This window comes from Epargyreus clarus, unplaced genomic scaffold (assembly GCF_041222505.1).
Source record: "Epargyreus clarus isolate Ecla_fem2 unplaced genomic scaffold, WU_Ecla_fem_2.2 ptg000027l, whole genome shotgun sequence".
NCBI lineage: Eukaryota > Metazoa > Arthropoda > Insecta > Lepidoptera > Hesperiidae > Epargyreus > Epargyreus clarus.
In genome coordinates, this window is record NW_027332234.1 from 6,159,116 (window position 1) to 6,172,531 (window position 13,416).

Consider the following 13,416-nt stretch of genomic DNA (forward strand, 5'->3'; position numbering starts at 1 on the left):
CTGGTCTACTCGCAATAATCTATGAAACGTCTTAAGTTTCATTTCTGACTGAACGTGAATAAATCATAAAAATAAAATAATAAGTTACGAGTATTATTTATTCGTAACTTATTATTTACCTATTTTGGGAGTTGATCTTGTTACTTTATCAGTAGTATCAAGTACCCAATTAATCTCTTTAAATCGGAAATTTTGTTGAAAATCTCTTTACGAATTTTATGTGTAACTTATTCAAGATAATTTATAATAAGTTGTTTTGCAATATTTCATGTAGTGAATATAAAGAAGAAAATATATTTTTAAATAATTTAAACACATTTGTATCTAGAAAATTTTATTTTTCAAATGCCAATAAGTTGCTTACGTGCTGTAAAATGTAATAAAAACTATTTCAATCGATAAACCCAGTGAACAGTGTAACAAACTCTTTATTTATAACTATAAAAAAGGTTAATAGCGCTTGTTAAAATATTTAAGTTAATATAGTATAATATAAGTTATCTGAGCTATGTCGAAACGGATATTAGTTGGGCAATGAGCGGGGAAACTTACTCGAGGGTTCTCCGGATAGCAGGCGGACGTATGACGTCAGACATATCTCAATTAGATGCGCTCTAAGCTCCTCGTGATGCAAGCCCGCGTTCCACTCCACGATAAAAACCTATGGATTATCCCGTTTCACTGGGTTCACGCACGTTTCTTTTGGACTATGCTTTGGGACGGTGGACGGTAGAAAATCTTCTGGGTTAAACGCTGGGTTTGTCTCTACTAGGTTCCTTTAGTATGTCCCTGTAGTCCCGGGACTAGAATAGGGCTACGGTATTCCCTGCCTGTCGTAAGAGGCGACTAGAAAGGGGGCTTCCGGGGTTGCGGGCGGCAAGATTGGGAGGTCGAGCCGTCCAGCAAGCAACTCCGGGAAGGACGGCAGTATGTGTGGTCGCATACCGTCGTAAACACCAAACGGTGTGGTGAGTCCTGAAGCTCACCTAGGAGAAGCCCGAAGGGGCGACGTGTTCAGAGGACTTCAGTTGCGTTCCGTAGGAGATCCCGGAGTCCTCTTGGCAACGCTGAGGACGGCCACCGGGGGGGTTATAGTGCGGTAAGAATCCCACGTAACCCCATGTCGCTCCTACGACACTGGGTACCTTTTGAAGGTTTCCCCCTCGTAAACAAAAAAAAAGGTTCCTTTAGTATGCAGTTCATCAGATGTCAAATGCTAAATAATGCTTGTAAATATAATTTTGCATTAACATCAGTTCACTAAAGCTATTTGAGCTATATCGAAACAGATATTAGTTGGGCAATGAGCGGGGAAACTTACTCGAGGGTTCTCCGGATAGCAGGCGGACGTATGACGTCAGACATAACTCAATTAGATGCGCTCTAAGCTCCTCGTGATGCAAGCCCGCGTTCCACTCCACGATAAAAACCTATGGATTATCCCGTTCCAGTGGGTTCACGCACGTTTCTTTGGGATAACATTGTGGACGGGTCCAATAATCGAGCTAAAATTGTGAATTGTCTCTTTACCAAATTTTTACTTACATCCGCGTTACCCGGGGGTTAGCATATCCATCTGGCTAATTGCGGGTTTCGGGTTCGATCCCGGGTCAAACAGACACCTTGATGAGGTTTTTTTCTCTTCTATGTTTTATTCGATTCCAGCCTGTTTATGTATATGTTACACACAAAACAGTGAACTATAGAAAGTATCATTATATTTTTTTCTAGTTCATTTCATCCGTCCGATGTAAACTACTTCCTGGACGTTGCTGCAAATAAACCATAAATAGACGTGAGAAGGTGACACTGACTGAGGAGGTCTACTGCCTTCATTTCATGATTTTCGATCTTTTTCACCAAAACTGACCCGAAATAGAATTGTAGTATCGGTCAGAGATGTTACAGTAATAAACGTAACTGTAAACTTTAAGTAGAATGGAAGAAATAGGCATTTCTGACAAAGTGGAATTTTGTGTAAACTTTTACAAACCGCATAAAGTCAGTTTTCAAAGTAGAAGCTTTTCAACTGGTATGTGGGTAGTTTCAATCTGAAACTTTGTTAGGAGCGAACGGCGAATCGATGACAACGCTGACGTCAGCTGTAATTGAGTTATATATCCTTTTGCCTCCTCTTGGGTAAGCGAGGGTAACGTATATAAATATGAACTATTATTTTTAAATATAGGTCATTAAAGTTATTTATGTTTAATGCGCTTAGTTATATTTTTTGTGTAGGAGTCGTAAATGAGCATGCTGACAAAATTAAATTTGAAACTCGTCGAATAATAGTCTCCCAAACTTTTATGACTGCAAACTTACTACTGCCACACTATTTCTACCTTGCAATGGCAGTGTTATGCGCAATATATATTTGAAAGAATTATTCCCTAACCTAAGTTTTGTAACATTAAAATAATAATCTACAATATACATAATAATTCACACACACACACTTAATAATTCATACACAAATACCCGAGCGCGCACACACACACACACACACACACACACAAATGCATATATACACACATACTCAACATTTACATATTGATTAATCTCTAAAATACATGTTTAAAAATAAATTAAAAAAAAATAATAAAAGAATAAATAAATAAAAAAGAAGCACTTTAAAATAACGGTATATAATAATAACAACAATCAATAAGACACGTATGAAAGCATATGTTTATATAAACACTTAAATAATCATAATTACCTACAATCCACTATGGCATTAGCCTTAATAAACAATTCATTCACGCTACGCATACCTACGAATCACTTGCACACTTAACAATTTACTTGTTTACACTCACCCTCTAACTAACAATATCATATTATGTTAATTGGCTCACGATTTTTTATTATGTAATAATTTTAAGTTTCTCAGCAAGCGGTTTTTGTAAAAACTTTTGAGAAAAGAAATGTCTTAACCGTAACTGTGTGGCTTTGAAGAGGTTAGTAAGGTAGAAACACGTATCCAAGATATTCGAACTTCCGTAGGAGTAGTAACTCATCAATGCCCGTCCTCAAGTAGGCCTCCAATACTATTAGAATTTATTGAAAATTGTATAGACGGCAGCGTCCGCATATTATTATCATATTTGATGTTTTATTAGTATTTTTAATATAATAAGTTTTATGCAGTTTGATACGTTATTAACGTCTCAAGCTGCAATCTATGAAGTCCGATAAAAGCCATTCTGTAGGTAGTAAGTAGTTTCCAAACCTGAAACAATATTAAGACCAGGAGACGATGCCTGGCGTCATCTATAATTGAGTTGGATACCCTTTTAGCTTCCTCGGAGTAGGTACTCCCTGTAAACACGTTTTAAAATATCCTTAAGATGAAGCGAGCTAATTGCTTTTTCACTTCTAAGAACTGTTCGAAAGATATAAGATGGAATAGATGTTACGTAAAATAGAAGAATATTGTAAAATTTTAGTATTTTCTTCACGGTCCAAAAGATGAAATCAAACTTAGTCGGATACAATGTTACAATTTTAGTAGTGATGTTTACTTGTAAAGATTGTTGGTGAGTATAAAATTATGTACGGTCTTAAATGCTTATATAAAAAATAGAGATCTTGAAATATTTCACAATTTTTTAATTAAATCAACAAATGTACTATTAAAGCTCTAAATTATTTTAGAATATCTATTTAATGAGATTTCTGATACTTATCATAAATGCTTTGTTTTTGATCAACTGCGGGATGATAATGTTTTTCGAACGTGTCTATGTATATACCTACCTATATCTTGTTCTTTGGCACGCCTTTTTTTACGAGGGGGAAACCTTCAAAAGGTACCTTATGCCGTGGGAGCGGCACGGGGTTATGTGGGATTCTTACCGCACTAAAACCCCCCCGGTGGCCGTCCTCGGCGCTGCGTAGTGGACTCCGGGATCCCCAAAGGAACGCAACCGGAGTCCTCTTAGCGCGTTGCCCAATCAGGCTCCACCAGGTGAGCTTGACGCTCGCCACACCGTCTGGTAGGCACGACGGTATGCGACCACACATACCGCCGTCCTGCCCGGGGTCGCTGGCCGGGCGGTCCGAGATACCACTCTTGCCGTCCGCAACCCCGGAAGCCCCTTTTAGTCCCTTTGGCATGCCCTACACCCCAAACGGCTTGACGAATTTTAACATAGGAGGTGTTGTTGGATTCGTTCAAATTGTGCGAGTAACCGTAGCATAGGCTATATTTTAAGCAGTCGGGTTTTTGTTTTTATAATAAATGCTAGAATGCACAGATGCAAATAATATTATTGCTTATTAAAACAAAACTCAATTTGAAATACATCATAATAATTTTTTTGACTTCATGAATATTTAACGTTGTGAAATTAATATTTTCATGCAAAAATTCTGTTGTACATTTGCCTCGGGATAAACGGCCTTCGTGTATATAAATAGCCTCGTTCGTTGTAATGAAAGACGAATCATTGATTTTCGATAATGGTGTCCTTCCTCTATTCATAATAGCAACTATGAGTACGCTTATTTTGGCCGATTTTCACATAATTCAAAAAGTGAGCTCATCAAATTAAAGTTATAACCATTCATGACCATGTCAGACTATTACTATTGGTTAGATGCTGACTTATGTATGAGGCTACCATCTGAGTCCAGGAGTGGCAGCGCATATCATGTGACCTTAGGTAGAACCTCTTTCTATTTGAAGCGCTATTTTTTTCAGCCTTATATAAACAACTTTTAAAATTAAGTTGATTCAAAAGGATTTCAACACGCAATACGATTTTCTGCTCTGACTGTACACACAGATGTTAAACACCCAGACTGTAACCTAACTGACAATAAAATATCGTTGCAACTGACCAGAAATTAAACTCGTCGGTTACTTAACATTATTCCTGTGACGTATTGGTCGATCGATTGAATGATCAGTTATCTCCACTGTTTACTTTAACAATTATATTTTCTCCTCAGGTTAAAGACATCTGCAACGAGTTGGAAGTGCGAGTGCTTTGCCACAAAATCCTGCAGAATGTCTCCATACTGCTCGACGCTGACCGAGGGTCTCTATTCCTGGTGCAAGGAGAGAGGGCCGCGTCGCCACACCCCCAGAACGGCAGGTATGTCTTTAATATACTTTAAATATGATGTATGTTCGGTAATTTCTGTGATTTTAATTAGCTGGAAACATTATTTAGGGTGCATATGCTCGTCTGCTTATAGACCTTCGTCTTTGCAGCGCATTTTCACTCCACACCAAATCAAATTTGAGCAGGAGTCTATTTGGAAATTTGTTATTAATGCGGTATCCTTTTAAGTTAGCAGATTTGTTTTTGACATTTTTTAACTAAGTTAGTGTGACTCGAAAAATATTGCCTTTCTCGATTTTTGCACACATTCTGCATAATCGATGAGGTAAAATTATAATGTGTAAGTAAAAATAGTCAGTACAGTAGCAAATCTACTTAACGTTAAAGCTAAGAATAAACGAAATCCGATTTGAACTTTCTATTTCGTTTGATATTTCTACAAAAAAAAGTAAAACAAGCTTAAACCTACAAATAGAAAATATTATCGCCAAATAAAAGACTCGTGAATCGAAAATTAAATTTCAGAAGTCTAAAGCAGTTAAAAGCTGATGGCTTTCCGAATGCCGAATTTCTTCTTTATCCACCCCTATCGAAAGATAAAATATAAAATATGAAAACAAATGGGGATTATTATAAAATGAATTTACGAGGCCTGGGAATAGTATTTCTCGTTCCAGAAAACTTTATAATGACCCCGGGACTATAACGGTGCATATAATACGAGAATATTAATAAACTGGCCATAGTTAGAGGCTATATTTTTCTTACGTCAAATGCTTTTACTTCAAATTTCTCTTGAGGTTCTATGATAAAATACCACAGAAATATATCGCTGGATTTAAAGTATACGATCGTTCAAAAAAATTATAACTAAAGATTTTGATACAAGTATAATTAATAGACTACAAGTGTCTACAAGTGACTACAACTATCTCTTATCTTGTAGAAATGTTTAACAAACCACATAGGTATAGGAGTCTCACAGGGTATAATTGATGAATTAGGCGCCATTACAAAAATTCCAAATAATTATATATGTCATTTCCATAATTATCACACGAAATCACACTGTGCATATGTGAGAAACAGGTATGACGGTAATGTTCCTGATAAAATAAATTCTGTATCTATGGGTCTTAGGGCGCAAAAAAAAGTTGTATGCTTTAAAACTATCTAGTAACCTTGACTTCAATGTTTCCGAAGTCGAATTAAAAGTTATTCGTCACTATTAATTGACTGAACAGTAATTATTACTAGAAACGTACCGAACCCACACCGCTGTAGGGAGAAAAGTAAGTGACGTTTGAAATCGAAATGAGAATTTGCAGTGAGTGCAAGTCGACCGCTCGTAATCTGAATTTATTGCTTGGGGAACGAGTTTACAGTGACTCTCTAGATGCATTAGAGGTGATTTCATTTCCTCCATGTCGCCTCATTGTCGGTGGCTGTTTATGAGGTTTTTCTAGACGCGACGGGTGCGAAACTTGTGGACGTGTATTTCGATAAATGTTTTATATTTTTGTTGACGACGTTGGTGCACTATTATATTTTGTTGGGACCATAGATAAGTATAGATATCTCAATCGAAAGAAGCCATTAAAATACTTAAATGGCTGACAATTCTGGCCGTTTAACGGCTGTCATGATGTAATTTACGCGGAACAATGCCGACATGCGCAGTTAAGACACGAAATCGAAGAAAAAATGCGAAGAAATATCGTTTCATTCGTAAATGATCTAAAAACTACATTTTCTTCAAACACGAAAATAGATGACAGTGATAATTGTCAAAAGATTACATTTTCTTGTTAGAAGCGAGTAATCTTTACTAATCTATGGTTGCGCCGTTGTCGCGCGTGTTTTCGTGCGTACGCGCGTCCCATCCGGACGCATGCCAAATGCATCGTATCGTTTTAAACGCACACGACACGCATGTGTCGTTAAGAGACTAGCGAATTAATTTACTTGTAAGACGCACGCGCGGGCTTACACACGCGCGACTGAAATAGCGCCCTTAGGATAGTAAATCTATGGTCACATTCGGTCACAATTTTTACATATGATAGTAGTAGCATTCACAGTATTGTGTCTTGTTTTAAAGACAACACCATAATGATTACATGATAAGTTCTAACCTTAGGAGGTGTGTATGGTTTCTATAACATTACATTATAGAAACCATCGAATTAGAGAATTAGAATCTGTTCTCTGGCAGATGTTTACTAATGCCTATGGGCGCCAGTCATTTATAGCTATGATGAAAATACCTACGTCTTGAGACTCTTAATAAGCAATAAAAACGCCAGAAAGCGCCAGCCAATATCATCAAACGTATAAAGACTAACAATAGGATTATATAATATCGTTCCCAAAATATCGTTAAATTCTTTGAATCGCTATTACGGACATGTTTACGTATCGGCCCAGATGCCAATCACCCGTCAAACGTGTTCGTACCGATATAAATAAAGGATAGATAAATATTAAATTCAATAACGCTGTAATTTCGGAATACTTCGGCTTTTGAAATATCAATAAATTTTGTAGTTACCCTTTTACTTTTTGTTTGTTTCTTTTCAGATTATGTTCATTGTTCAAAAGTTTTGTTTCAAACAACAAAAAGCTTTTTGGTTTGCATTGCTTTATTAGCATTATGATTTTACTTTGTAATATTTGAGTAAGAATACTAAATTATCTTTGTGGATTATTATAAGAAGCGTAAGGAGTTGTTTGTACTTATTTCGCACTTAAAGTGAAAAACAATATTAAAGATATTGGACTCATGTTTTGGTAAAGATATTCTTACAGTATGACTTTTTAACTATACTCTTGTACATAAGATTTAACAATATTCTTCTTGTAGACAAGATGTACGTACAAGTACGTTGTATGTACGTTAAACTATGAATTTACGACACTATTTGTTCTAACATAAATAAAATTGACGATCCAACTGGCCATTTTTCACAATTTTTTCTAAATTGATTATTCTTTTCGTAGATTCTGCAAATAAATAAAAAATCTTAATAATTGTATTAGCTTTTGTAACAACTAATAATTTAATTTTTTTATATATACGAAAATTATTTAAAGGGGATATTTTATTAATGCAGTTACGATAATGTGCTGATTAGATAGTTCAATGTCGACTCCTAGGACGTAGTTAAAGTAATGTATAACATATTTATGAATGTATATAGTAATAATACTTGGCGAGTATTATATTATTTTGTTAAGTTACATCTAAACATTTCGTAATTCTTATGAAATAAAACAAGCCTCAGACATGATAAAGTCAAGATGATGTAATAAACGTCATGATTTCAATTAATGTGAAATATATGTACTTACCATGAAATTCATCGTGATTAGTCAGATTATCGAATTGGTTGTCAATGATGATATTTGTCTTACGCTACCTTCATCGTTACAATCAAAATTTGTATACGGATAATTGTTATCAGATATTAAATCAATATAACCAATATTGATTTAATATCTGATAACAATTGTATTGTATAAATGGGAAAAGTAATAACTAGCCAACCATTCTATTCGCCTGCAAAACTTCGCCGACATCGAATGTCTTCAGTCATTGAGGAAGCTATCCCGTTCGTCTGTGAAATTGTTCTTTTACTGCGTCTCGTACATTGTTAGAAAGTTTGGTGATAAAAATTGTTGAAGTGTCAGCCCGATTTAAACTAACATTTGGTTGCAGTGTTACCCCGAAAGCAGTAAAGAGTTTGTTGACTTCGCTTATTGGTGCTTTAACATCGAACTTTGTGAAACTGAAACGACTCGGTTTACTTGCGTCTTTCAGTGCGTCGCGGTCAGAAAGCCATATAATTATGACTGCTTGCAATTGTGCTATGAAACTTAATGATTTTTACGACTAGTTTTATTATTATTTCGTTGTTTTTAAGTTCCTTTTTATATATTATAAAAAATATTAATAATAGGTATCAATTTATTAAAAAAAATAAAAAAGCGCCTAAATTTTGTGTATTGTCACAACGGAAGAAGGTTAGAATTTTATCGAAACATCTCACTATATTATAAATAAACTTAAATTTATGTTTACTTATATGTACTTGGATTCATATTATTACCATGATTTGACTGTCCCTTAAATATACCACAACTGGGTACAATTGCTCGCAAATGAGGTGGCCTTGAGACACACTCTAAGCTTCCATAATATCCATTGCAAACCAATTTTCGTAAAGGTTTAAACACAATGGCGAAAAAGATGCCTTTACAATACGACAAACAACAGTTCTCACGGTCAAAAGGTTGGTTTTAGCAAGATTGCAATGGCCTACCATCAGGTAGATTACAATTCGTTTAGCACTCAATATTATTAAAAAGGGAACTAGGGTTTATATAGTTAAATATAAATCTTAGTGCCGGAGGATTTGCTTATAAAGTTCGAATCGGATTTGATCATGTAGCCAGTAATTTGAAACCAAAAACCAACTGAAATCAAAAACAATTATTTCTGTAAAGTAGCCATAAATTACCTACTAAAATTACGAAAACATTAAAAATGGTATTACGCTAATTAAGAATGCTGGATTGTACCGCGCACATCTCACCGCTTTATTTATACACGCAGACCGTAAACGAGTACCGACATTACATCCCAACGTTCATCTCGCATTAATTTCCTGTTACCAAAACAATTCCAAAACGAAATTAAATTCGCGGAGTCCGCCATAAGCGTTTTAACTTACTTTTTATAATACTAAACACGGCGGGAGGGCACTTCGAAAAAGGAAAACATAAATATCAATCTAAGGAAAATAAATAAGACGGGAAATAGGATCACGTTACGGTATATCCTGTAGGCAAGAAAACAAATCGTTTGTGGCGAGCCTTGGACAAAGAATACCCAAAAAATAAATAGACGCTGCATTATTAGAGCGTAACAAAAGAAAGACATCGGAAGTCCACAGCGCAAATGCCACGCATCCTGTGCCCCATAATATTGTGAGTTAATGCTTAGGGCGTACACACACGTTGACATTTATATTCAACCGCAGTGTCCATTCTAAACGAGCTAGGATGTAGGATAGTATTACGATGTAGCTAACTAAACATGACGTATGTTACGCACAAAGGGCGAAACGGTTTACTTTTCTTTTTATGTCATACTAAACATGCTCTCGTGGTTGCGTTTGCGTGGAAAACTTACTGTTAATTTTATATTCCATCCCCTTTATTCTGTTTGACCATACGTAATAATTAAATTCTGTTATAATTGCGCTAATTTGTACCCTAAAATCTTTCTCAATACACTGTTACTTTCAGAGATTACTCCGAGAACGTTACGTTAAGGATTATAGAGTTAAATCGCAAAGAAAAACGTTTTAGCAAGGAGGGATGATACTGTTGCGTTAACAAAGTAAGAAACCCTCACAATCAAATGGACAGACCCTCTTAACACATTTGTTTTCCTTAGTCCCGCCCAGACCTAATATATAAAACTAACGACCGCGCTAAGTGTATTTTTGGGACTGATTCAATGTTCCTATTCCAATAGATATATTATTATCAGTCCACTTAATGTATGTTCGCTATTGGCACCGGCAAAATAACGATCTCAAAATTGTTCATAAATTGGAACTAAGTGCTTTAGTTAGGTCTTAGGTAACTCTCACCGTATTTTTTCATTTTTTTAAGCGCTATATCAAAATTCATTACCTTACGATCTAATAAGTAACATGAGATATTTTAGGTAGTACCTATTTTTAATCCTCTTTAAACTCTGCTTTTCGACGATGTTAAGATAATAATCTGTTAGAATTTTATTAAACTCAGTGTATATAAGATTGCTCCATTAGGATTATATTTCAGTCTCCCGGAAGGCGAGCGGTCAATGCGCCCCATCGAAATTATAGTATATAATGTCATGTTTTTAGGTATTACCCCAAAAAAACCTTTTATTTGATACCCAAGGGATATCAAATAATTGGTTTTGGTAACTGGGAGCATCCACCATATTGAATTTAAAATAAGGTCATTTAACTAATCATGAATTGTCATCTTAACCAAATATGTATGCAAAATTACAACATAATCAGTTGCAACAAAATTTAACGACTACGTAAGATTTGACCACAAAAAACATATGAACTAACAAGGCAAGTTAAATAAAAGTTTGTGAAAATACTTTAAAGTTACTATCCAATCTAGACCGATGATTGGATTTAACTCTCCGAGGCGGTGGAGGGTGGTAAACATCACGAGATATTAGCTAATGTGTGCAGTGGACTTGACTGCACTAATGGTTCGGTGGTAAGTAGAGTGAAGGTATAAGGCACAGGCGGTTCGTAAATGGAACGTTTAATCACTAAAGCATATAACTACATTAGTTAAGAGTCAAGTCCGTGGTCGTTGATTAAGATAAAATAAAATATGACACGTTTATTTATTTTATTGATGGAACTTATTTAATTAGCTACTCTTTCGTGTTACTAAAAGCTCTAAGAAGCGATGAATTTCTGTACTTCAATAAGTTGGTCAGTTATGGATATGAACAGATATATTTTAGCCTGATAAAGAAAGTGTTCGCATCAACTCTTTACAGACACAATACGAAGTATACGAACGACTACATTTGAAGATTTTACTGTTACATAATGTACTGGATATATTTGGAGCTCTTAATAGATAGAGATAATCTTTTCTTATAATCATATATTGCGTGCATAATTAAGTATTAATACACTCTCTAATTTAATAATTGACTGTATATGTTCTGAGTACAACCATTTGTCTGTCACCAAACACTCCATTTCGCAAACATATTCAACCGTTTAGTGCGGTTATCTGGCGGTTATCCAAGTGACTTGGGGTCTGTCGTCTCACTTATATCTTCCCTCACACTTGGATGCACAAACGTTATGGATTTCAAGCGAAAATACGTGTATTGAAATGTTGAATTTGGGGAATCATTGAAAAGTACCAACGGAGTCATTCTGTGTATTTTATTGCGTTTCAAGTACTGGATTTTAATATGGGAAACAAAAAATGTATTCCTAATAATCTATATAATTTTTACGCGTTAATGAAAAAATATATTTGTAATTATCTAGTTTGATATGATTATTTAGTAAATTGTGAGTGAGTGAAATTAACGACCCCGATAGCCACTCGTAAAAATATGTTTTGTTCAAATTTTAAATTATAATAAATTTATTGTAATCAATAAAATTACTACAAAATCTCAGTAGCGTGATTCAGAAATATTTTTACTAACGCCATCTATCCTGTCTATCCTAAATGAATATGTTTTGTATACTATGCATAAACGATAAGGCGCAGTAAGCGGACAATGCCACCACGAGTATATCCCGTAGAATTACCGCGCTATAGTACATAGTACTGCGGTTCGTTCGTCTTGTGCTTATTATTCGTATAATCAACTATTGAGTTAGCTATGTTTATTCTGGCGGTTATCCAAGTGACTCATGGATGTGTAGCTCCATGTTAATATCTTCACTTACACTCGGATGCATCTAATGTACTTAGATATTTTGAACGGTAAGTGTATTGAAAGTTCATTCTTTGAAACGAGACGTTGAAAGCAACTATGAACAAACTATTGACTCTGAGTAAAAAGTTATGGCTCTTTTTATATCCCATTTAGTGCAGATTACATTATTCAGTCTATTCGGGTGTATTCAAGTGATTTGTGAATGTTTTAAAATGACTATAAATTATCAATTTGTACTCATAGCTGAACTAAAATTCACTGTTGGGGTTCAGTGTTCGGGGTGTTCAGTTGTTGATAGATAATACGAATACAAGAAAGTTGAAATTAGTAGGCCAAAATCCACAGAATATATCTAAATTCATTATTCATTTTTTTTTATTTCCCGAGATTCGAACCCAGTGTATCTATTCCAGAAAAGCATGGAACATTAGCTGACAGTCGCGACTATCTATTTAGCGCAGTGGTATACCGAATTGATTTTCAAAGTGTTACGCATTTGACTCTCGGCCAGGCGGATGTAATCATGATTTTAGATGTCTGTTTTGGTCCATGCCATTCATTCCACAGAAACTATTATGTGCAGAAATCATAGATTAGTAAGGATACTTCGCCGCCTTGAAATTGAATGAAGCCACAAACGGCTTATTAGTAAGTTCTTTTTTTGAATTCTTGACAAATAAAAATATTTTTAAAGAAAATTTACGAATAAATGACTAATACTGCGTAATTTACATAATAAATAAATAATTATTTCAAATATTTTAGGGACATTTTAGCACGGAGACGTGGCAAAACTTTTTTACGCAACTATTTCAATTCAAAAAAACTGGGTACTTTTCTTGTTAG

The 13,416-nt window shown here is 35.0% G+C and overlaps 1 protein-coding gene across 1 annotated transcript in view; it reads left to right on the forward strand.

The window, feature by feature from the left end:
- The window catches only part of Pde11 (Phosphodiesterase 11), a 189,072-nt gene that overhangs the window by 113,074 nt on the left and 62,582 nt on the right, over positions 1 to 13,416 (forward strand). The window contains exon 6 of the mRNA XM_073089035.1: positions 4,957 to 5,102. Within this exon, the coding sequence (XP_072945136.1) occupies positions 4,957 to 5,102 (146 nt within the window). The remainder of the gene's footprint in view (positions 1 to 4,956; positions 5,103 to 13,416) is intronic.